Source organism: Myotis lucifugus, unplaced genomic scaffold (genome assembly GCF_000147115.1).
Source record: "Myotis lucifugus unplaced genomic scaffold, Myoluc2.0 scaffold_0, whole genome shotgun sequence".
Classification (NCBI taxonomy): domain Eukaryota; kingdom Metazoa; phylum Chordata; class Mammalia; order Chiroptera; family Vespertilionidae; genus Myotis; species Myotis lucifugus.
In genome coordinates this window covers 49,259,108-49,284,372 of record NW_005871048.1, presented here as the reverse complement: position 1 = coordinate 49,284,372, position 25,265 = coordinate 49,259,108, and the positions used below count along the sequence as shown (strand labels likewise).

The window sequence follows — 25,265 nt, the reverse complement described above, 5'->3', positions numbered from 1 at the left end:
TCGAGGTTATGAAAAAGGACCAACTAGAAATTAAGCACACACTGACTGTAATAAAGAATATTATACAGAGTTCCAACAGCAGACTAGAGGATCGCAACAATCAAATCAAAGATTTGAAATACAAAGAAGCAAAAAACACCCAACCGGAAAAACAAAAAGAAAAAAGAATCCAAAAATATGAAGATAGTGTAAGGAGCCTCTGGGACAACTTCAAGCGTACCAACATCTGAATTATGGGGGTGCCAGAAGAAGAGAGAGAGCAAGATATTGAAATCTATTTGAAGAAATAATGACAGAAAACTTCCCCTACCTGGTGAAAGAAATAGACTTACAAGTCCAGGAAGCGCAAAGAACCCCAAACAAAAGGAATCCAAAGAGGACCACACCAAGACACATAATTAAAATGCCAAGAGCAAAAGACAAAGAGAGAATCTTAAAAGCAGCAAGAGAAAAACAGTTAGTTACCTACAAGGGAGTACCCATACGACTGTCAGCTGATTTCTCAACAGAAACTTTGCAGGCCAGAAGGGAGTGGCAAGAAATATTCAAAGTGATGAATAGCAAGAACCTACAACCAAGATTACTTTACCCAGCAAAGCTATCATTCAGAATTGAAGGTCAGATAAAGAGCTTCACTGATAAGAAAAAGCTAAAGGAGTTCACCACCAAACCAGTATTGTATGAAATGCTGATAGGTATCCTTTAAGAAGAGGAAGAAGAAGAAAAAGATACAAATTATGAACAACAAATACACATCTATCAACAAGTGAATCTAAAAATCAAGTGAATAGATAACCTGATGAACAGAATAAACTGGTAAATATAACAGAATCAGGGGCATAGAAAGGGAGTGGACTGACTATTCTCGGGTGGGAATGGGGTGTGGGAGGTGCAGGAAGAGACTGGACAAAAATCATACACCTATGGATGAGGACAGTGGGGGGGGTAAGGGCAGAGGGTGGGGTGGGAACCGGGTGGAGGGGAGCTATGGGGGGAAAAAAGAGGAACAACTGTAATAATCTGAACAATAAAGATTTTATTTAAAAAAAAATTCAAATGGAAATAAAAAAAGAACACATTGGAAAGACAGTTAAAATATTTCAAATTGTTAGCTATTATTAACAATATTTGTTCATATATCTCTACAAAATTACATAATTATATGTTAAGATAAATTCCTTGAGGTGAATCTGTAGTCAAAGATGAGAACATTAAAATGTTTAGTGGTTAGCACCCATGTCTTCCAGCTAGGCTGTGCTACCTGTCCCTCCACAACAGTGTTGGAAAGCTCTCCAGTTCCCCTCAGCTGGCAAGAATCGAGTACAATGACATCAAATCTCTGTGTGGATAAAACTCCAACAACCCCCACAATTGTTGGTCCTAATCTATAATAATAAAAGTGTAATATGCTAATTAGACTGGACAGCCAAACAACTTCCCAGACGTCCTTCCGGATGAAGCCGGGGCTGCGAGGGCCGACCCCCTTGCACAAATTTCGTGCAGCGGGCCTCTAGTATAAGAATGAAGAGGTCCACCACATAAGAGTTATTTTAGTGTCATATCAATTCTTCCAAATTGATTCTTTATAAAACGGAAACTGTCCAGGTATCAGTGACGTGAGGCACACACTTTGGCTTGTTCTTACTCTGGTGATAGAACTGCCCCAACACATCCACACTGTTATACAAAGCTCCTCTTAGCTCCCACACATGAACACGTGAGGCAGTCCATACGCTGGACTAGGTGAAGAGATTCAAGAAGACAAGCCCATCTCCTCACCTCTGTTGCCCCGGCATGCCCTATGGTCCTAATGCATTCTGAGCACTCCATACATTTTGTTGCCTGAAAGAATAAGAGAGAAGGCACACAGGCCTCCTCAGCACAGCCCACTATTCTTGGTGCTGCCTTCTAATTCCTGGTTTCTGATCTCTCCCCACCTGTCCTGACAGCAGGCTGGCAGTGGGGCCACGTCTGCTCCCAGCACCTGGCCCCTGCCAGAGAACCAGTACTTATCCGACTGTCAACCCAACAGGTAAGCAAAGCAAACCAGTTTCTGACATACACTATCAAAGCAGCAAGCAGACAGTCATGGCAACAACTTTCTATTTAGCTAACGGTTACCTGTTTCTTGGCACAGGGAATTAGTAACTTACCTGTGGGTCTTTAACCTTTAATTCCGTGTCAACAATAGACACAGACTGCACATTTCTGGTCAGAAAAGGATCATCAAACTCAGTCCACGTGTAGTCACCAAACACAATATTATGTCTGTTAAGTAGCTTTCTAACACTCAGCTTTATGTCTTCTTTTTTTGCCGTGCTGGACAAATAAACAAAACACAAAGATCAGTTCTAAGTTACAAAACACACACCAAGATTTTAACGCTTAAAAACAAAAACAGAAATTGGGGCATACATGAAAAGTGCAGTAGTTCAGAGTACATACAGGAGGGAGTGGGCCTGCCTGGGGATGGAACTGGAGCCACTCCTTGCCTGCCGGCTGCGGGACCTGGGGAGCAGCTCACCTGGAGCCTCCGCTCTTCCTCAGATAAAGGGGGCAGCAGCAACAGTTTTTGCTACACTGGGCTACTTTGGAGATTGGTCAATAAATTCAAAGTGTTTAGGACAATGCCTGGCATATAGTACGCACTCAACAAATGAAAGGACGGCCTACCGCTGTGGGGTCAGGTCAGGAGTTTGCATTTTAACAAGTGCCCCAGGCCTGGCATTCACACTGAGAAAACCCACACTTCCGGCTTGGCGTTCAAGGCTCCCCTCCGCCCACTTTGCCACCTGCCGGCCACGGTGACTGGTGCTGAGATCACACCAAGGTGTGCGATCACTGCGGTACACCTCCTGGCACGGAAGAGCCTGAGAAACGCTGGCTCCAATGGCAATATCTATATTTCCCCTGGAACCAAGAGTTCTGAGTATCTGGCCCATCCTAACTTCCAGCTTTCCTGGGCTGCGGCGCCCGGCTGGGCTCTGCGTGGGTCCGGTTCAGGGCCGGGCCTGATGGGTCAGGTCCGTGTCCGGCGCAGTGGGCTCCAGTCGAGGTCTGGGCCGAGTGTTGTCCGTCGGGGCCACGCAGAGGCCGAATCGGCTCGGACCTACCCGGTTCCCATTGGGTCGGGTCAGGCCGGCTCACCTGCCGCTTCGCTGGTGCACCTCCACATGGATGGACGGCGTCTCGGGCACGCAGGGCAGCGCCTGCTTCAGGTCGCCCACGGCCTGGTCCATAGCACCGTCGCCGCTGCCGGGAGCAGCGGGTACCAGGCCCGATCGTGGCCGCCGCCTGACGCCGGGCGCCACCACCACCTCCACTTCCACCTCCTCCTCCACAGCTGCCAAAAGGACCGTCTGCCCAGTCTGTACTTCGAATCTGCCGCGCGCAGCGCGTCCTCCCCTGACCCGGAAGCACTCGTGCCTGCGAGAGGGCGGGGCCAGTTCCGGTCTCGGGTCTACTTCCGGCGCGGCCCCACGACCTCCAGGGGTGAGGTGGGCACAGAGCCAGGGCCGCGGGGGCGGCGGCCACGCTCTGGCCGCGCTTGCTGCTGCCCTCGGCCCCGCGCCCCTGCCCCGCCGCCGCCATGGGCAAGAAGCACAAGAAGCACAAGACCGAGTGGCGCTCCTCGTACGAGGGTGAGGCGGCGGGCGCGCTTTGTGACGCCGGGCCGGGCGGGCGTTCGCGCGGTGGACGGGCGGGCGAGCGTCCCGGGGACGTGCTCAGGATCCGGGCTCGAGTGCTTTCGCGGTGGGCGGGGGCTCCACCCCGGAGCCCGCTTCACCTCGCAAGTCCTGGAGAGAAGCCGAGCATGTCAGCTGTCTTGTGTCCGGGTCTCCGGGAGAAGCTCTTACTGCCCGGTCCTCCCGCCTTTCCCCGCCCGGCCCTGCAGCAGCTCGTTGGCGTCAGCTGACAAGGCGGTGGCCAGGGGCTTGGGGAGGCGGGATCGAGCGGCGGGGTCCCAGGTCCTGGCCTTGTGGCGTCCCCCTCTCTCTGGCTCCCTGAGGATAATGCAGTGTAACGGGAAAGCTAGGAAGAGGAAAGGGGAAGTAACACCCAGCCGCTCTCAGCGGTGCCCCGCCGTTTAGCATTCTCCTGCTCTGCCTTAATAGGGCCGGTCCTTCCCCTCCTTGATCCCTCACTGTAACAGCCACCATTGGGCCCGCCAGGCCACCCCCCGGGAGGTGTTTTCCCTAAGCACACACCGTGAGGGCCCGTCTGTCTCTGCAGAGTATGCAGACAAACCCTTGGAGAAGCCCCTGAAGCTGGTTCTCAAGGTTGGAGGAAGTGAAGTGACTGAACTCTCGGGATCTGGCCACGATTCCAGTTACTACGATGACAGGTCAGACCATGAGCGAGAGAGGCACAAAGAAAAGAAGAAGAAAAAGAAGAAAAAGTCAGAGAAGGAGAAATACCTGGACGATGACGAAAGAAGGAAACGGAAGGTAAAAGGAGCGTGGCGGCCCCGGGGGTGGGGCATACAGAATGAGTGCTCCAGGGCTTAGGAAAGGGGGTGATTTGTTTGAAGCAAAACAGACCACAAAGGTAGTTGCTTCATTTCCGGCTCTTTGAGCATCCCCTCTCCCTTGACCCCTGGGGAGGGTCTTTGCAAGGGTGGGAGTCTGGAGTGAGAAGAGTCTCTGGAAGAGGGTGTTTCTCTCTTAGCTTTGTGTTTCCCCTTAGAAACAGTTTGTTTAAAACTCTTTACATTGCTCTCCCTGCCTTGAATTTGCCTCACAGGAAGAGAAGAAGCGGAAACGGGAAAAGGAACACTGCGACACGGAGGGAGAGGCTGATGACTTTGATCCTGGGAAGAAGGTAGAGGTGGAGCCACCTCCCGATCGGCCAGTCCGAGCGTGCCGGACACAGCCAGGCAAGTGCTGGCATTTTCAAAGACTTTCTTGGAGTGTGGGAGCTTGGTACTGTGTCCTTCAGCTTTGGGGGAGAAGCACAGAAGGAAGGAGCAGTGTTTTCTCTTCCAAGGTCTCACACGAAATATAGCTGGGTTTGAGATTCTTTACTATTATTATTATTGTTATTATATGAAGGGGTTGACTTTATTGTTGTTAATCCTCATCTGAGGATATTTTTCCATTGATTTTTTTAGAGAGAGTGGAAGGGAGAGGAGAGACAGAGAGAAACATCGATGTGAGAGAGAGAGACATCGTTTGGTTGCCTCCCACACGAGCCCCGACCAGGGCCAGGGATCGAGCCTGCAACCGAGGTATGTGCCCTTTGACCGAAATCAAACCCAGGACCCTTCAGTCCGGGGGCCAATGCTCTATCCACTGAGTCAAACCGGCTAGTGCAGGATCCGAGATTCTTGCCATCATCTTCGAACTTCTAGAGCAGCGGTTCTCAACCTGTGGGTCGTGACCCCTTTGGGGATCGAACGACCCTTTCACAGGGGTCGCCTAAGACCATCAGAAAACACATATATAATTACATATTGTTTTTGTGATTAATCACTATGCTTTAATTATGTTCAATTTGTAACAGTGAAAATACATCCTGCATATCAGATATTTACATTACGATTCATAACAGTAGAAAATTACAGTTATGAGGTAGCAACGAAAATAATTTTATGGTTGGGGGTCACCACAACATGAGGAACTGTAAAGGGTCGCGGCATTAGGAAGGTTGAGAACCACTGTTCTAGAGCATGGTTTGGCCAACTGCTGCTCCTGGCTTTTTCTTTAAGCACATGAGCTAAGAAGCTCATCGTAGATGGGAGGAGGCTAGTTTTCCATCAGTTATTCAGGACTTCAGAACCTGGGAGCTGTGCTGGCTGCACCAAAGGAGAGCTCCCAGAACCCTCTGATCTGTGTGTGGTCACTTCCCTCAAGGCTTCCAGATGGTTAGGAAGCTTGTTCTTCAGGGAGTTCTTTTCTTGCTTAGGGGGTCGGAGGTATTGTATCGCAGTCATGGCGAGTGCTGTTTTCTAGCAGTACCCTCCCCTGTATGAGTCATGCCATGGTGAACGGGTAGGACTCCTGGCTGCTGAGCTTGTTGAGAAGAGAAGGTCAGGTGCAAACAACATTTCATTAAATGAATGTGTCTACAAAGTTAGTACAGTCACTGGTAATTGTTAGCTTGATCTGACTTCTTCCTTGAGGTCAGACACTGGTGCTCCCCTCCCCCCCTCCACCCCCATATGTCTGAAGAGCTAATGATCACATGATGCTTTCTTGGTGATTCTGAAGAGGGTCACTGTTGGGGACTTGCTGGTCTGCACTCCTCTTGTGCTTCGGCCTTGGCTCCTCAATGGAGAATGGCATTTAGAAAACCAAGTCTGGGTCCTGGGTGTAGCCCTCAGTGGACAGAGCTAGGAAAGGCCATTTACATACATACAACTTGTAGAGGGAAACTAGACCGACATCTGTGTTTACATTCACCAAAAACCATGTTTTCACAAATGTGCCCAGAGATGTAGCTAATAACTGCAGTGCTCGCAATAACCCGTGTAGTGTGTGTTCCTATCCCCATTTCACACATGAAGAGCGGGCATATGCAGACATTTAGGACTGTCAAGTGAAATGACAGTTGGTTAATCCAGGATCGGCTTCTATATCCAAAGCCTTTGTTCTCCCCTTCATACCTTGTCTGGAATGTACCCTTTGATGATAGGCGCTAGAAATAGATTGATGACTGATATCTATGTGTTGTTGTTTTAAGGGATATTGGCACTCGGTTTTGGGGACTGATGTGTGAGTGTCCTTTCTACCCAGCTGAGCTTTGGGGGGAGGGGGAGCAAGGCTGGGTCTGGTTTATCTTTGTATCCAGTTCTTATTTGAACCTTCTTATTAAAATGCTGTGGAACTCGAAACAAGTAAGTACGTACTGTGAAATTGGAGCTCTCCAGTGAAGTGTTATCAAAATCTTCTTGTTCAATTTATTTTTTTCTACTTTTTAAATCATCAGCTGAAAATGAGAGCACGCCTATTCAGCAACTACTAGAACATTTCCTCCGCCAGCTCCAGAGGTAAAGAGTGTTTCTAAAGAGCTTGTGCTTGGGGACATTTGGGTGTCCTTCTCTATGTCTGAGGTGTTCTTGCCCTCACCACCATCAATGTGAAGTAGACACTTGCCTTTCACTGGTAATGCCCAATCTGACTGGGTGGGCAGGCATGTGGGCAATGTGGGGGACTGTCAGAGAGCTATGATGTAGATGTCATAGCTGCAGCCAGGATGCTAGTTTTGGAATTTTTTGTGTATTCAAAAATACCTACCACAATTTTAAAGAGCATAAATTTTATTTTTTATTGCTAAGAAACAAACTTTGGTCAATTAACATTTTTATTGTGAAGGATTTTGTATCATTCAGAAATTTAGGTTTTAGGGGTTTCCAGTTTAAATAAAGATGTTTTTGTTTTCAGAAAAGATCCTCATGGGTTTTTTGCTTTTCCTGTCACGGATGCAATTGCTCCTGGATACTCAATGATAATAAAACATCCAATGGATTTTGGCACAATGAAAGAAAAAATCATGGCTAATGAATACAAATCAGTCACGGAATTTAAGGTAAATTAATTTAGTTCCTAAAATAATTGTTTGGAAGCTCTGTATTAGTTTATGTCCAGTAAATGCTTCATTCATCTTAGGTCATTTCCAGTTGCAAGTTTTCACAGGTGTTTCTGTGTTCGGGTTGAAGTTTCTCACAGCATCAAGGAAATGGGTTGGTTGTAATTTTCTTTGTATTTTGGTCTAGAACAGTGGTTTTCAACCGTTTTCCTTTCATGACATGCATAAACTAATTTTGTGGCACACCAAAAAATATATTTTTTGCTGATCTGACCAAAAAATAACTATAATTTTGATTCATTCACACCAGACGGCTATTGTTGTGTTGGAGGCTGTCATTTTATAAAAATTCTTTATTGTTGAAAATATTACATGTCATTTATTTATTTATTTGACAGTCTAAAGGAAAAGAAATCAGTGGCCCTGGCCAGTGCGCTCAGTGGTTAAGAGCATGGGCCCAGCCCTAACCAGTTTGGCTCAGTGGATAGAGCGTCGGCCTTCGGACTGAAGGGTCCCAGGTTCGATTCCGGTCAAGGGCATGTACCTTGGTTGCGGGCACATCCCCAGTAGGGGGTGTGCAGGAGGCAGCTGATCGATGTTTCTAACTCTCTATCCCTCTCCCTTCCTCTCTGTAAAAAATCAATAAAGTATATTAAAAAGAAAAAGAAAAAAAGAGCATGGGCCCATGCACCGAAGGGTCATGGATTCAATTCCCCGTCAAGGGCATGTACCCGGGTTGCAGGTTTGATCCCCTGTCCCAGTCAGGGTTGAAAGGCAACCAGTCGATGTGTCTTTCTCACATCGATGTCTCTCCCTCTCTGTCTCCACCTTTCTCCTTCCCTCCCTTCCTTCCACTCTAAAAAAATCAATGGGAAGAAAAAACGAGGTCAGTGCCCCTGACTAAACTAATCAGGTATTGCATGTTTTAAAAATTCTTGCGGCATAGTGTTTGAAAATATCTGGTTTAGAAGCTGGCCCATAAGTTACATGCTATTTGAAATGCATTTCCATTTTTTTTTTTTAAAGTTCCTGTGTTGGCATAATAGAGGCATGTTAGGTCAAGCAAGGATGTGTCTTATTTGGCCTGGTTCCAGAATGGGTATTTTTTGAAATATAATTTTCCTCATTCTTAGTTTTGTTTTGTAACAACTGGGTTTTATAGAATAATAAATTCTTACATCCCTTGAGTGCTTTGCTCTTAACTCCCTTTCTTGTGAGAGGTAGAAAGCGTGAGGGGAATAAAAGCAAATGCTTGGTCACATTGGCAGTAGTGCTATTTAGAAAAGGCCATTAGGCTTCTTTCTTAGGTCTGTCAACTTCAGGAAAAGCTTGGCTTTTCTCTATTTACTGGAGACGTCACTGAAAGGGTGTGCTGACCTGCAGAAACAATACGACAGACTAGAAGGAGAGTAGGAGAAAAGGAAAGTTTTCACAGGAGGGTCCCCTTAACTCCAGAGGGCAGGTGGTAACAGTGATCCAGGCCATAAAGTCCTCTGCCTTTTCTGACTGAGGCCCCCAATTTGGTCTCTCACCCAGTGACAAAGCCACGGTGGGAGCAATGTTCACCCCATCCCTTGTCCTCAGGAAAGTGGTTGTTTTTTTATTGATTGATAAAATTATGTGTTTTGGGTGTACAATTCTATAATACGTTATCTGTATAATGTATTGTGTTCACCACACCAAGTCAAGTCTCCTTCCATCACCATTTATCTGCCCTTTACCCTCCTCTACCTCACTCTACCCCCTTTCCCTCTGGTAATCACCAGGCTGTTGTCTGTGTCTATAAAGTGTTTGTTTAATCCCTTCATCTTTTTCACCCAGCCCCACATCCCCCCTCTCCTCTAGCAGCTATCAGTTTTCTATCTATGAGTCTGTTTCTATTTTGTTAATTTTATTCGTTAGATTTCACATATGAGTGAAATCACATGGCACTTGTCTTATGGATATGGAGAGAGCATTATGTTAAGTGAAACAAGCCAGTCAGAGAAAGATGTCAGGAGTGTTCTGAACCTGACACAGGTGCGACCTGTGACGGACAGGGGCTTCATAGCCTCAGTTCCAGCCCTGGGGACGCTGGCACAGTGACTTGGTAAGATCCCTGGATAGCATGTGCTATGTTGGTGTGTGGCTTCAGTGGTCATTGTCCATCCTGATGTCTAACTCACCTGTGATAGCTGTGTGCTACATAATTTGGTTAGGATGTTAATTACTGATGTTTTAAATAATATAAATTGTTCAATAAGAGTGTCCATATTTTAGTCTTTTTCTGATCGCACTAGAATAACTATCTGTAGACAGAATTTTAAATTCCATGGAAAAACCACAGAGAGAGAACATATGACTATGTCCACCTCTCAGTTCGCCCTGGACTTTCACTTAACTTAGCTGTTGGTTCTTGCTCCTATTTATGTCTGAGTTCCTCCCCAAGAGAGAGGAGAGGGCTGGAGATGGGAATGAAGCAGAGGGAGCCATCACCTTCTTCTCATGAAGTGTGGGTACAGTAAAACCTCTATATAACGGACTAATTCAGGCAAGGGGTGTCTGTTAAAGCCTAAAGTCCTTTATATAGTAAAGCAGGTTTTCCAAGTGCATATGTTAAGAAATTGACAAATTAGTTTATCTGCTTATGTAGACACATTTGTATAATTAAAATTAAGTATGTATGAGAAGTTTAATTTCACAGAAAAGTTTCCTGTATGTATTATTATAATTTTAAACTTCTACTGAAAAGGTCTAGTAAGTGCGTGCATTAACCAGTCACTGTGAATGAACAAATGACATGGCTGGGCATGCCTTAGTGCTAGTTGGAGCATCATGGCCTGCATGCTTTAAAACTGCTGCAAAAAGTCATGCCATGGGACTACAGAACCAATTACTGCGAGCAGTGCAGTATCTTGTGCTAATCATTTGCTGAACGTTGTTTACGAATGGTGACTCTTGGATTTAACTATTACTGTAGATATGTAATATTTATTTATGTTGGTGAAATTACAGTGTTTTTTCCAACATATGGCCTATTTGCTAAAATTTGTTAAAATTAACAGTGAATTTAAAAAAACAACACCCTATTTAATTATAAGCAAATCTTGGTTAAAAGCATTTTAAAATTAACGGGGTGTTAATTTTCAAATATGACATTTGGAACAGAAATTTTGTCTGTTAAATCAAGATCCACAAAATCAAGGGTTTACTGTATTATGCTCAAAAAAAGTACAGGCTTTGTTTTAAAGATGAATGAACAATTATGAAAATTTCTCTGAAAGAGTTTTAAAGTTAATTTTTTAATCAAAGAGCCAAATTAAATTGTTTTTCACTAATTTCCAGCTCTTCATTTTTGCCCCTTTGACAGGAATCTAAACTCTTTGCTGTTGTCTGGGTGATGTTTCAAACTTGATGATTTTTTTCTTTCAGGCAGATTTCAAACTGATGTGTGATAATGCAATGACATACAACAGACCAGACACTGTGTACTACAAGTTAGCTAAGAAGATCCTTCACGCAGGCTTTAAGATGATGAGCAAAGTAAGAAAGCCACTAATGGCGTGGAGCCACAGAAACGAGAGTTCTCCTCTACGTTGTTTATGCCTAAACAGAAACTCACAGTGAATGACATGCTTCCATCTTTCCGTCACTGGCCACGGCGTGGACCCCTCTGCTCTAGGGTAGACACCCCAGGCTGCCCCCTCCATGTCCCTCTCCTCCAGGCACTCTCCTCTTTCTGTTCCTGCTCCTGTCCTAGCTGTAACGTCTCTGTTAGGGTGGGTGGGAAGTTCTGGATCTGTTGATCTCAAGTCTAGATGTCTGTCTCTCTGGACTGCCGCTAGCCTTTTGGGTTTGTTTTGTATGGCTGCCTCACTGAATCAGCCAGGACATCCTGGCCATCCTGAGTGGCTTCCCAGATCTGTACTGTGAGCCATGTTGCATGTGTCACATGTCTAGGACCAGTGCCTTGCGCCTGATGAGCCTGTGGGTGAGGTGCAGCCCTGTGCCCTCTGGCCTGTTCCCCTCTGCCGGCTCTGAGCGCTCACCAGCTAATTCGCTGCACCCTTTGGTGCTGACCCCACGACCACCTCCCGCTGCACTGCATGGAAAGTTAGCTGTTAGGCCAGGTGAGGCTGTGGCCATCCCCATCCCATCCCATCGTCATGGCGCCTTGGCTGTGAGGGAGAGGTAAAGTCGTGCTGCTCTGTCCTTTCTGATTCTAGGAGCGGCTGTTAGCTTTGAAGCGCAGCATGTCGTTTATGCAGGACATGGATTTTTCTCAGCAGGCAGCTCTTCTGGGCAACGAAGACACAGCTGTTGAGGAACCAGTTCCCGAAGTTGTACCTGTACAAGTAGAAACTGCTAAGAAATCCAAAAGGCCGAGTAGAGAAGTCATCAGGTAAAGAGAAGTGCACTCGCCTGTGGAGTAGGACGCCCATCTTGGGAAGGCGGGTGCTCCCTGGGAGAGCAGGTTAGGGACACCAGCCTGTGTTTCCGCTCTATCTCTGGAGTAGCTTAGGGACAGGCTGCAGCCTGATGGGCAGAGCACAGCTCCTCAGAAGCTTAGGTCTATGTTTGGAGGCACATGACCATCCTTCCTGCCCACCTTGAGAGTTAGGTGACCATCGTGTGTGGGTAATGAATGTCACCATTGTCACTGGAAGGTGTTGGAAGACCATGGGACCCCACAGTCAGTTCTGGGAGGAGTGATAGTTTGCTGTGTGACCCTACTCTCCTACAGCGAGCATAGTAACTTGTCCTGGAGGAGAGTCAGTGTCACACTGATGGACACAGAAACCAAAAGGGCTGAGACAGTCCCTGCTGTATGCACACACGCTCTGTCCCAGGTGTGACACACTGAGCTCATCTGTCCAGCCCTGCAGTATGTCTACTATCACTGCTGTTCCCACATGTGTCCTATTTATGAATATTTGTTGGCTCTACTTCCAAGAAGCCTCCTTACATTCAGGACACCTGCTGGTGACCTGGGTTTGCCTGTCCCAGGCTCAGGGAACAAAATTGTGTCACGTTGGACAGACAATACACATGACAACATGCATTTCTCACCATGCTCCCTGAGCTCCCTGCTCCTTTAGCTATGAATGCTGGTCTGGAGGAAGGGCTTGCTATAAGCTCAGGATCCCTAGGCAGGACTTGATCCCATGATTCCTTGAAGGGGTCCCACCCACTGCTTCTAGAACCTTCCACAGCAGAGGCCATCTCCCTTCGGTGCTGCACCTCTCAGCTTTTTGAATCAAGAACTCTACTGGAACCTGAGGCTGGCCTGCTAAAGTCTTGGGGAGTCCCTTGTGCCTTGCAGTGGGGGCTGCTCTTCAGCCCAGCAAGCAGCCTTGTGTTCCCAGCCTCAGCTCACCACCAGCACCTCACCCCTCCACATGATTTTTGCCACTTTTTCTAATGGTGCCTTGAATGATGCTTTAACCAGTGAGGCTGCTGTTATGTGATGTTTCTTCTGTTTTTCTTAAAGCAACTGAGGAGAAATATAGAAAGTTTACTTGGCTTACACTTTTCATCTTAGTGAAAGAGTCATGTTTTAAGTGGTTAGAACTAAAAGGAAAGGGAGCAAAAGTGCACTTTGTGTCACTCCTACTGGCCCTTTGTGTGACTCGGGGGGGCAGTAGGGACTGACCACAGTGGGGAGGGATGAGGTGTATGCTGTTGCCTCTTGGTGACGTGTGTGTTCCTGCCTTGTAGCTGCATGTTTGAGCCAGAAGGAAATGCTTGCAGCTTGACTGACAGCACAGCAGAAGAACATGTGCTGGCCTTGGTGGAGCACGCAGCAGACGAGGCTCGGGACAGGATCAACCGACTCCTTCCAGGTGGCAAGGTAGTGCTCCCTGGCTGGTGGGTGTGTTTTCTGCCAGAACATTGGCACAGCCATCAGAATCAAGACGTTAACGTCAGGATGTTACAAGTGTCTAGTCCAAGCTCCGTTGCTTTCATGGAGTGAGCACATGCTACAATCAGGGTCAGCTCCTTGTCCTCACTGGCCATTGTAGCCACTGGCCCCATCTCATGGAGGCTAAAGGGGTCCTCCAGATGCCTGGGTCAGGCGTTTGTTACCCTCCATCACACCGCGGCTGAGCCTGCCAGCTTCTCTGCTGCAGGTTAATTCTTTTCCCTGTGTGTACTCACGTCTGTGTGTGCCCCTGCAGTCACTCATAGGTCTGACCCTGTGTACTCACATCTGTGTGCCCCTGCAGTCACTCATGGGTCTGACCCAGTGTGGCAGGTGGGAGACTCTCTAGGGGCTGCTGGTCCTCAGGAGGAGGTTGCACCATTCTGTGACCATCTCCTCTCTGACACAAGAAGAAGTTCTAAGCCAACATGTTCAGTAGAAATAATGCAAGTCACGTATGCAGCTTTAAACTTCCTAGTAGTTGTGTTAAAAGGACACAGGTGAAATTCTAATATATTTTACTTGACCTGATATACCCAAGATCTTATTTCAACATGTTGTCTGAACTATTTCACATTTTTTTCATACTAAATCTGTGAAATGCAGATTGTAAAGAATTTTGAAATGATAACTTTTCAGATACATTGGATTATATAAATTCTACTAGAGGTCCAGTGCATGAAATTTGTGCACGGGTAGGGTCCCTAGCAGCTGCCAGCTGCTGGCCGGGGCCTTCCTTCGATCTGCGCCGCCCCCTGGTGGTCAGCGCACATCATAGCGAGCAATCAAACTGGGGATTAAGCTTGCAACCCGGGCATTGCCCAGACTTGGAATTGAACTGTGACCACCTGGTTCATAGGTTGACACTCAACCACTGAGCCACACCAGCTGGGCTCTTTACTTATTTTTAACTTGCCTGCTAGAAAGTTTAAGGTTCCCTTTGTGGCTTATGCTGTTGTTCTGTTGGTGGTCTGCACCCCTGTTGCACTTCAGCTGTGGAATTGGCCATTTCCCAAAGGATCCCTGGTTCCTTAGTGGAGAACAGTGTTCAGAAACCCAGACCTAGGCATTGTGTGTGATCCTCAGTGGATAGAGCTAGGAAAGGCTATTACATACAGCGTTTAGAAGGAACCTAGACCGATGTCTTGGTTTATATTCACCAAAACCTGTTTTTATACTGAACCTCGGATGCCATCCAGTATCCCCAGGCCTGCTTTATCTTTCTCCTTTTCGGTTTTGTAATTCCACAGTGAGAAACCTGATTTGTGTTACCCTTAATACGCTTATTTGATCAAGAGTAACCAGTGTCACATTCCTTATGCCCTACTCACCCTGCTTGAGGCCTGTTTCCCCTTCCGACCTTGCTGCTCCCATTCAGACATTCGGTTCCTGAATTTGGGCTCCAGCACCTGGACAGGTGGGCACCCTTCTCTACCTCTTCCCCACACACACGACACACAGGTGCCTTCTCTTCCTTATTCTCCTCGTGTCCTGCAGAGGAGGAGTTGGTCTTATTTGGTGGTTGGTTTTTAAATGGAAATAGCTCCCATGTGCTTTAGAGATGGAGCCTCTAGGCTATTTGTTGATAACATGACACTTGTTGACCAGTGTCTTGTTCTGATTGCTTTGTTGAGGCTTCTGACCTATTGTAAAAGGTTGTTACTAGGTAAAGTTTTCTGTTTCAAAAGCTCCTTTTTAGAAGGTGTCATAAGGAGCTTTTCTAAGTTCTTTCATTGCATTCGTGTGCACTTTATTTGCAAGTAGGTCTTAAACTCCAGGGAAGGGTATGAGAGGGGCCTCTGGTCTTTGTTCATGGAGAAACAAGTGACCATTATGGCCTTTCAGGATTGTCCAAGTTAGGCCATGCTCCTAGGCCTTTATTTTGTTGGAGCTTCAGTAGAAACCTCAACTGTAGAAGCTCAGGGCTGTCACTTCTGGGGGAGTGTGTACTCAGGCCTGCTTCCTTGCAGATGGGCTACCTGAAGAAGAGCGGAGATGGGAACCTGCTCTACAGCGTGGTCAACACGGCTGAGCCCGATGCCGACGGTGGGTGGCCCTCTCAGGGCTGTTTTCTTCTTAGAGCCTTCATGCTGTTCTAACCTCTGTTCCTATTCAGTGATTTTAAAACATTTTAACCTGTTTGTGATGTCTATTTTCCCTGGAGTGTGTGACACCGGTGGTGAAGTATAGATGAGGAGTCCTTTTGGTTTCCTGTGCCTGCACACCCCTCACCACCACACCTGACTGAGGTGGTCACAGTGGGGGCGGAGGTGTTGGCCAGACTTCTCTGACCGAGAGTCACTAGGACAGCCAGCAGGACTGGGATTGTGCTCCCGCAGAGCGGCGGATTGGGGCTGGGCTTCCTGGTGTATTGTGAGGGATTCACCTCACAAGTTCACTGAGACCTCCTTTGTCAAAAACCAGAGTCCAACTCTGCCCCACTCTCAGGCTTGAAAGAGGTAACTGTCCACGCAAATACAAGTTTTAGAAGAAAAACCCCAGTTGATGATTATATCAAGGACGATCTTGAAGAAGGCATAAATATTGGTTCCATCCTACATGTATGTTCATTTTTGTAAAAAATACTTTTTCATCTGCTTGGAAAGATTTCAAAGGCTTGTCCTTTGAAGAAAAGCAAAACTCACTTGAATTGAATTCACACACACGTACACACACCTAGAAAATGAAATACTTTTCTTGGCCTTGCACCGAGTATAAACTCTGATCAGTTTCTTTGCTCTTTAGCCAGAATGAGTCTACTGTTCTTCCTAAGAGAATAGATGAGTTGACTAGCAGTTAACTTAGAAAGAGAACACGAGGTGGAGGTTCTGATTGGGGATTTGCAGAACCCTGTGCAGGTCACATGAATAGTGGGTGAATGATAGCTTCAGCATAGGAATGTGCAGCTGGAGGGTGTACAAAGGCAGGGACTCACTGTTGCTATTAGAACACATACAGCATTTCTCAGAGGTGCTGAGTGTTCAGTTTGAAAATGTTATGTGCTGGTATCATGGTCTGAGAGCTGAAGGTTTTCATTATGTTGACTTCGGGGTAATCATAAAGTGAAATTGGAGCACAGTTAAGGTTTCAGAATTGTAGTTGGCATTTGTAAATTTGATATTAGGTGGTCTTTATGGAGAGGCCCCGGGCGCTCTCTCCCACACATAGCTACTGTGAGTTGGAGAGAGTGCTGGAGGTGCTGTGTGGGCTGGGGGCTCCGCGAACGGCCGGCTCACAGCTCTGGTCTTGCAGAGGAGGAGACCCACCCGGTGGACCTGAGCTCCCTCTCCAGCAAGCTGCTCCCCGGCTTCAGCTTCACCACTCTGGGCTTCAAAGATGAGAGAAGAAGCAAAGGTGAGTGTGGGGAGGAGCACGGCTGGGAGCATCACCGCAGAGGATCTTCCTCACTTACCTGTCTTTAGAACTGTATCCCGATTCTGATTTTGATTTTGAAACCAGTAATAAAGACCATTTGAAGTGATGGGAATAAAAATGACATTGGGCAAGTTCCTCCTTTGCCATCGGTTCTTGGGTCTCAGCCCTGCACTTCGTGGAATTCTCCAGATGAGCTGTTGCCGTGATAGCGGGGACTCTTGGGGCCAGGTGCTGGTGAACTGTGGTGGAAATTTAATGTCCTCCAACAGACTCTCCATTTCATCCGCTTGGAGGGGTGGTGATGCTGCCTGCAGCCCAGAGAGATCTGTGTGTGACTGTCTCCGGATAGAATGAGGGAGGGTTTGGTTGCATTGGCTGCATTTGTATTTGTGGTTGGCTTTCTGGGTTGTTTTGGAGTGTCTGTTAGTATGTGTAGCTATTTTGTTCCCTGGTGACATTTTGATTGTCATACTGGTGTGCTACTGGCATCTAGCAGGGAGAGGCCCAGGCTGCTGCTTCACACCCTTCTGTGCACAGGACACAGCCTTCCTGGATCCTAACATTATTCATGCAGAGGTCCCAGCTCATACCTCCTTCAGGGCAGCGACCCTCTGGTTCCTGCCCCCCCCCTTTTTTTTGTTAATCCTCACCCGAGGATATTTTTCCATTGATTTTTAGAGTGTAAGGGAGGGGGAGAGACACAGAGAAACATCAATGTGAGAGACAGACAGCGATTGGTTGCTTCCCGCACGCGCCCCAACTGGGGCTGCCTGCAGCCGAGGCACATGTCTTTGACCGGAATTGAACGTGGGACCCTTCAGTCCTCGGGCCGACGGTCTATCTACTGAGCCAAACTCAGCCTTTACATTTCCTCAGCACGAGCCAGCCTCTGTAGGCCCAGGTCCTGGTGATGTCTGGGATGGGACATGAGCCAGCTCCAGGAAGCCCTTCTACTTGTCAGCCTCACTCCCTTACACAGCAGCCATTTGCCATGGAGGTAAAAAAAAAGGGTGATGAAGTGTTTCTGCTAGTTATGCCCCCAAAGCTTCCAATAGCTCAGCTGTACTCATTAGTTCAGCAAGAATTTCATAGAGGAGAAAGGGTGCTGCAGGGGGATGCGGTGTGCGAGTGTGGGTGAGCAACATGGAGAAAGCTGGAGTGCATCTTGTGCCGGATGTAATTTGATGTAAATCAGCTGTTTCTTATGCTTTCCTTTTTTGTTTCACTCTTAGTCACGTTTCTCTCAAGTGCCAGTACTGCCCTTTCAATGCATAATAATTCTGTATTTGGAGACTTGAAATCAGACGAAACGGAGCTTCTGTATTCTGCCTATGGAGATGAGACGGGTGTGCAGTGTGCACTGAGGTAAGCTGTGCACAGAGACACGGGTGGGGTACTTGCTTGCTGTGTGACAGGAGCCATTTTCCTACTGAGCAGTTCAGAGCCCATTTGTAGGCAAATGGGGGAGACAGTCACTGGCGGCAGGTTCAAATAGAAATTTCCAAGTTTTTTTCAGTAAACTGTTGTGGTCTGCTGTAGGCTGGTCATGAAATTGGGGTAACTCGGTCACAATTTTAAGAAGGTGGTGATCCAAGCTGTAGTCCAAAAAAGCATTTGTGTGTGTATGTGTAACTACCTGTATGTTTAGTAGGAGTTTGTTTCACAATTGTATTGAGATGTGGTTCTTGATGGCTGTATTAGTCAGCTTGGGCTGCATAACAAGCCCCACAGACAGAGCAGTGAACAATGATATCCATTGTCTCCTCATCCCGGAGGCTGCAAGTCTGAGATGCAGGTGTCAGCAGAACCGCTTTCTTCTGGGGCCTCTGTGTTGTCTTGTCCCTCTGTGTGTATCTGTGTCCGGATCTCCTTTTCCCATAACAACACCAATCATACAGAATTAGGGGCCACCCTGAAGACTTAATTTTAACTTGATCACCTTTTTAAAGGCCCTGTCTCCAAAAGCAGTTATTCTGAGGTGCAGGGGGTTAGGGCTTCAACCTATGAATTTTGGGGACTCAGTTCCAGCCCCTAACAGAGACTGCGATGCAATATTAACATTATAGGTGTAGTACTCTGTTTCTGTAGGACTGTGTTTAGTGTGTATTTTTTGTTTTCTGTGGAAAAATAGAAGTTGGTCATTTTTGTAGAATTTTAGTAATTTTCTATGGAAAAAGTAACTCAGTTTTACTATAGCCTCTAAGAAATGGAATCTTTTCATACTATATCTTTGTTTTATTTTTCAAAGAAACAGAATATATGAAAAATAAAAAAGTCAGCCCCTCATGCAGTAAATGAATACCTAGCCCATATTTTTGTGAGAAAAAAGGAAAAACAGAAAAATGAGGAAATTTCTTATAGGAGAGAGTGGTATAAGTTGGGGACCCTCTCTCCACTCCTTAACCTGGCAGCATCTCACAGCTCTTCAGGGGCACCAATCAGCTTTTGTTCAGGTAGCACCATGTAGCTGGGCCATGCTTGCTTCTCCAAGGGCGTTCCTGAAATGCATACAGATTCTGTCTGCCATACAGTGAAGTCAGCGCATGAGCACCACTTGAAGGCAGGCAGGCAGGGCCCCACACCACTACTAGACGCCCCACACCACCTTCCCTAGACCCTTTGTCCTGAGCACTTTCAGACCCGCTGTGAGTGGAGTGTTCTGGCCAGTCCCTGACCCCTCTCAGCGGTCAGTGTGGTGGTTTCTCATAAAATGTTTCTGGTAGAGACTCTGGTGGTGCCGCTTCTGTCCAGGAGCCCTCCTGGCTCTGTGGAGCCTTTGCCTGGCTTTGATGCTAGGACCATAGGCTTTCCGTTTGCTGCTTCCTTTACATTCTTTGGTAGTTTTATTTAGTTTTTAAAGCATTCACCTGGCCCAAAAATCAAAGTGAAACTAAAAGGTGTCCTTGGGGAGCCTGGCTCCCACAACTGCTCCCTCCCCTCTTCAGTAAGAGCTATTTACACTATGCATCTCCTCAACCTACTTGTATTTTAAGACCCAAAACAAATAGGTATGAACGTGCTTTTACAAAGCTAGCGAACGTCATCGTGTGTATGTATATACACTGTTCTTCACTTTGCTTTTAAAAATTGAGATCTTTCTAACTTTTTTGGGTCATGGACCACTTTGAGGATCTGATGAAGTCTGTTGCTCCATTTCCGATATCTACCACCTCTGGGAGGTTCGCAGCTCTCAGGAAGACCCTCTCTTGGAGGAGCGGCTGAGGTGTACTGATGTCACAGGCTTCTGCTCAGGACTGCTAGCATTGGTGACAGCAGGGTCTGGAAGATGAGAGCACATAGCGTTTGTGTCAGCATGTTCTCTCCTGGCCCTTTCCAGCCTGCAGGAGTTTGTGAAGGATGCTGGGAGCTACAGCAAGAGAATGGTGGACGACCTTCTGGACCAGATCACAGGCGGAGACCACTCCCGTATGCTCTTCCAGCTGAGGCAGGTGGGCTGTGCTGTGGTGCCACTCCTGTAGAAGGGCCCATCCAAACAACTGGATTCTCAGGGAAGGATGCTGTTTTTAGGTCATCCATCACAGTTCTTACATTATGTTTCTGTTGGACAAGGCTGGTCTGGATTTCATTTTCTTCCTTTAAAGAATGTTTATGTTCATTTTGGCAGAGTTGTTACTTCTGAATGACCTGATCTTTTTGATACTTATTTTTCTGCTTAGAAGTTTATGAAAAACATAACATAAATGAATCTCAGAAACATTATTTTGAACAAGAGGTCCCAGATACAAATGTGTACAAACTGAATGGCTAATTTTTGGGTATATATGCAGGACTAGGGTATTTTTAAGAGAATGCTCCTGCCGGATTATAGAACAGTGGCTCAGTGCAGCATTCAGACTTCAGTCACATGTAGTAGTCAAGCATAAGCCCTCTTCCAGGTACCGTACAGGCCGAGGAGAGGGGTGTATGGCCCCATAGCTCTGCCCATTCGAGGGCAGTGGCACCATCAGGCACCCTGCCTCTGTCAGAATTCCAGCTGGTCTTGTGCAGCTCTTCCAGGTTAAATCACCAGGCCTGGTATTTTCCTGAGCTGCCCTGGAGACCCAGGGTACAACATCTGACTTTTTTAATTTTATTTTATCCATCAAAGCTGCAGAAACAAGGTTGGGTATCCTCTCACCCCTTCATCTGACTTCCCCCTGTGCTCTCATGGCCCTCAGCCCCCCCCCCCCCCCCCCCCGGGAATCATGGCTGGTGCTGCATGACTGGGGCCTTCAGTGGTGGAGTTAGCTGTCCCACACTTCCAGCTGCACAGAAGTATCCAGGCCCAGCTCAGAGTCACGATATACTGGGAACATAATGAACACAGCCTGAGAGTATTATCCTGTATAAAATCATTTGGAAAAACTGATTTCCTGCCTGTTTTGCTTTGCAGAGGAGAAATGTCGCGATGAAGCCATCAGATGAAGTAAAGGTGAGTTCCATGGACATGTGAGTAAAAAGGGTTCTAGGAGGGCAGTTGTGCTCTGCCTTTGAAATGGGATGGTTGAGGAGAGCTTTCATGTAATTGTCTTATTTAGAAACTGATTAAGTTTCTGATGAGTAAGAATAAGTGGTAGTCTCTTTCCACCCCCTGATTTTTAATGGCTTAGGGCAGTGGTTCTCAACCTGTGGGTCGCGACCCCTTTGGTGGTCGAATGACCCTTTCACAGGGGTCGCCTAAGACCATCCTGCATATCAGATATTTACATTACGATTCATAACAGTAGCAACATTACAGTTATGAAGTAGCAACGAAAATAATTTTATGGTTGGGTCACAGCATGAGGAACTGTATTTAAAGGGCCAGAAGGTTGAGAACCACTGGCTTAGGGTGAGGGATATAAAGCCACAGTACATTCCTCCAAATACAGACTCATGAATTCACAGGTGCCAGGCAGGGAGGGCCTGCTCTGGGGCCTGCGGGGCATGCAGCAAACACTGTCTCTGCAGTGGGTTCTTCCAGTCCTGGAAGGTGTGTGCCATCAGCTGGGTGCATGTGCACTGCACACTTGTGAGAGCAGCTTGGCAGGTCTAGGTCATCGGGACCTCACCAGCGCCTACTTTAGACGGTCTCTGTTTCAGGAAACTGTTCGTTGTGGTTCCTCCCCCACCCCCCTTTTCTGTTTCTTGGGAATGACTTGGAGCACATGTTGGAGGGAACATGCCAGGACACTGAGCAGGGCATTGGGGCCTGGGCCACAGTTGTTACCTGGGCTTGGTGGTTGGAGGGCTTGCCTGGGGCAGAAGGATCGGGTACCAGGCAGGTGAGGCTTGTTGAGTGATAGATCAGAGAAGGTGACATGGGATCTCCCTGGAGGGTGTGCTGCCCAGTGCGGCTGGGTACGTGAGGCAGTCAGGTTCTGCTCAGGGTCTCTGTCCCTGAGCAGAACCCCTTGGGGGGTTCTGAAAAGTCCACAACTGTTTCTGAAAAGTCCACAACTGTCTTTCAGGGACTTCACTTAACAAGTAATGTGGCCAATTCCAGAACATTCTCTTTCCTTCTCCGGGTGAGCCTGTGAGATCACAGACTGCAGCCTAGTTATGCAGTTATGCAGATGCCCCTTGGGGTAGAGTGCAATCCCCACATTCATCTTGAAAAACCTGGGATGCACAGCAAGCTGCCTTGAGCTGGGAGCCTGGCACACGCTCCTGCCTTGCTGCCAGGGCCTCCATAGGCAGAGGGTTTCACATCAAGGCCAAGACAGCCCCACAGGCACGGGGGTCGTAGGCCTGGTGCCCCCTTGCTCGGGAGCAGGAGCCTCACTTCTTCCAGTCACTGTGAGCCACTGGGTGGAGGTGGACACCTCTCCCTACTGTTCATGCTGGCAGAGGTCCTGTCTGAGTCCTGGGAGAGTGCTAAGGGTCAGTGGGGGGGCGCATAAAAGGCATCCGTACAAGCCAGGCCCACCGACTCAGCATCTGTCATGTGGAACTTTTGTTTCTTAACTATTTGGTAAGGAAATTGTCACTCCAGCCTGTCAATTGGGAGGGTACTGTCATTTGACACTAAATTGTCTAGTAACGACTTAGGATTCAGCACCCGTGTAAGAGTATGTGATTTGGGCAGAATTTTAAAGGCCTTAAATACTAGAGGATACCCTTTCACATAGTAAAATATGCTATATGTTAATCCTAAAATTCTAATAGCCTGAGAGCAGCAAATTGAATGGAAGAAATGAGGGGAGGGGGCGCGGGGTAGAGTATTTCTGAGAAAATGGGGCCGGCCATTTCTGTAACAGTGTAGAGAGAGTGGGGAATAGACACAGCAGAAGACTTCCAGAGAGAAGTTGTGCCCCAGGAAATCCAGGAGAGTCGCAGGGGGGTGGGTGGGGGGGGGCGTAAGGGGCGGCGGGGAGGCGGGCTGCAGTCTGTGATCCCACAGGCTCACCCGGAGAAGGAAAGAGAATGTTCTGGAATCTGCCACATTACTTGTTAAGTGAAGTCCCTGAAAGACAGTTGTGGACTTTTCAGGTGCTGTGTACCTACTGGCCTGATACAGAGCTTCTTCATGTTCCCTCAGCACCTTTAGTCCCCAGAGAGCCAGCAGCCTTTGTGTGTTGGTCTAGAATTGTTGGTCTATCAGTGGTGGCAAACCTTTTGAGCTCGGCGTGTCAGCATTTTGAAAACCCTAACTTAATTCTGGTGCCGTGTCACATATAGAAATTTTTTTATATTTGCAACCATAGTAAAACAAAGATTTATATTTTTGATATTTATTTTATATATTTAAATGCCATTTAACAAAGAAAAATCAACCAAAAAAATGAGTACGCGTGTCATAGGTTCGCCATCACTAGTCTAGGTAGTGGCTCACTCGTGAGCTCATACTCTGTGGTCCCTGGACTGTGGCATGGGCTGGACACTCCTGGAGACTGGGCATGACAGAGAAGGCCTGTCCTGCCAGTGAATGTTCACTGCCCACTTAGTAGTATCTTTCCTTTTTTTGTTTCCTGTGTCTGCAGACTGGGGACTCCCTAGGAGATGGTGGCTCTGTGCTGGATTTCATGTCAATGAAGTCGTATTCTGACGTCTCTTTGGACATCTCCATGCTCAGCTCTCTGGGTAAGTTGTGCTGGGCACATGCCTCCCTTGTAACACTGCAGTTGGATCATCAGTCTCAGCTGAAAGGAAGTGGCCCCTAGCACTGCATTTCCACTTACGAGTAGCCTGGGGGGCACAGGGCTGGTATAATGCTGCCTGTGCTTGCTCCCGAGAGGGTGGCATAGCCTGGTGAGGTGGTCATAGGTGAGTGCCCCGCTGTCCTCAGGAACACCTTCAGGTGGCTCCAGATGGGTACGCCTGGACCTCCTTCCTGACTTCAGGCTCCGTCTTCTGATTGCTGGGTCCTTCATTCTGTTGGTGCAGGCACCTGTTGTTAGTGCATTAGTGTGCTTGTGTGTGCCACCAGGATGTTTCCTCATGGACTGCTGGCCCCCGCCCCCGTGAAATGCCCTCTGTATCTCACATAGCATCCGATCTTTTGAAATCTACTCTGCCATCCCAGCTCCCTGTTGACTAGTGGTATTCGTGGTACATCTTCTTCTCTCTTACTTTGGACACACCTGTGTTTTCACCTGCGAGCAACTCGCCCCCAGGGACATGTGGCAACATCTAGAGACATCTTCGCTTGTCACAGTTGGGGTGTGGTGCTTCTGGCATCACCTGTAAAGGCTAGAGATGCTGCTAAACCTGAAGCCCACAGAATAGTCCCCACAGAGTGACCCAGCCCAGTGTCTATAGTGCCTTATGTTAAAAGTGGATTTCATCAAACCTTTTTAAGAGCGTAAAGTCAAGTCTTGCTTTGTCATCCATTCTGACAGTCTCTGCCTTTTGGTTGGAGTGTGTTTACACCATTTGTGTTTAAAGCAATTGTCAGTACGATCGAATTCATGCCATCTTGCTGAGCTTTTTTTTTTCTTAATTTTTCCAACATTTGGGGTTCCCCAAGACTACCCCCAGGGTCGGTGATTCCTAGGACTTAGTATATAGTTGTCCTCACAGTTGTGGTTTATTACAGTGAGAAGACACCAACCAGGCTCCCCAAAGGAAGAAGGGGTGCATCCTGGAGACCAGTCACAGCTTCCAGAGCCCCATCCCCGTGTGTCTTACAGGATGTGCCCAACCCCCAACTGTGATTGGGACAGCGCAGCACCTATGCATGGCACAGCCCCAAATTCCGGGCTCCCAGAAGGAAAGCAGGTGTTCAACATCAATCATGCCTTTGCGCAAAGGCTTAGCCTCAGGGAGCCCTCCTGAAATCCTTACTCAGTAAGGCAGCAGTCTGGAAGCTGCTTGTGATAGCACTTCCCTACACCAGCCATCCTGTTTTCCTCTGGCTGCATCTTAAGATTTTCTCCTTATTTCTGGTTGTCAGTAGTTTGGTCGTAATGTGTTTTTTTCTTTAGGGTTATTCTTCCTAGGTTATGTTCAGCTGCTTGATCCTGAGGTTTACAGTGGTTCT

General features: G+C 47.4%; 2 protein-coding genes across 13 annotated transcripts in view; one reads left to right on the top strand and one right to left on the bottom strand.

The window, feature by feature from the left end:
* The window catches only part of TRIP13 (thyroid hormone receptor interactor 13), a 21,012-nt gene extending 17,495 nt beyond the window's left edge, over positions 1-3,517 (bottom strand). The window contains exons 1-2 of one of the 2 annotated variants that reach the window (XR_002828619.1): positions 3,148-3,517; positions 2,154-2,319 (exon numbers count right to left, since the gene is read on the bottom strand). Coding sequence is in view for 1 of the 2 variants with exons in the window: in XM_006081453.3 (XP_006081515.1) it covers positions 2,154-2,319; positions 3,148-3,239 (258 nt within the window). In the remaining variant the exon portion in view is untranslated. The remainder of the gene's footprint in view (positions 1-2,153; positions 2,320-3,147) is intronic. The other variant, XM_006081453.3, reaches the window with a different exon arrangement.
* The window catches only part of BRD9 (bromodomain containing 9), a 25,453-nt gene continuing 3,651 nt past the window's right edge, over positions 3,464-25,265 (top strand). The window contains exons 1-16 of one of the 11 annotated variants that reach the window (XM_023751876.1): positions 3,464-3,641; positions 4,234-4,448; positions 4,744-4,876; positions 6,928-6,988; positions 7,383-7,527; positions 7,619-7,681; positions 10,939-11,049; positions 11,733-11,908; positions 13,225-13,357; positions 15,400-15,475; positions 16,682-16,783; positions 18,037-18,169; positions 20,142-20,253; positions 21,198-21,236; positions 23,767-23,866; positions 24,822-25,144. In XM_023751876.1, coding sequence (XP_023607644.1) covers positions 3,590-3,641; positions 4,234-4,448; positions 4,744-4,876; positions 6,928-6,988; positions 7,383-7,527; positions 7,619-7,681; positions 10,939-11,049; positions 11,733-11,908; positions 13,225-13,357; positions 15,400-15,475; positions 16,682-16,783; positions 18,037-18,169; positions 20,142-20,253; positions 21,198-21,236; positions 23,767-23,866; positions 24,822-25,060 — 1,890 coding nt within the window. In that variant the 5' untranslated portion in view covers positions 3,464-3,589 and the 3' untranslated portion in view covers positions 25,061-25,144. Of the gene's footprint in view, positions 3,642-4,233; positions 4,449-4,743; positions 4,877-6,927; positions 6,989-7,382; positions 7,528-7,618; positions 7,682-10,938; positions 11,050-11,732; positions 11,909-13,224; positions 13,358-15,399; positions 15,476-16,681; positions 16,784-18,036; positions 18,170-20,141; positions 20,254-21,197; positions 21,237-23,766; positions 23,867-24,821; positions 25,145-25,265 lie in introns of those variants that run through there. The other 10 variants (XR_002828617.1, XM_023751887.1, XM_023751881.1 and 7 more) reach the window with 10 other exon arrangements.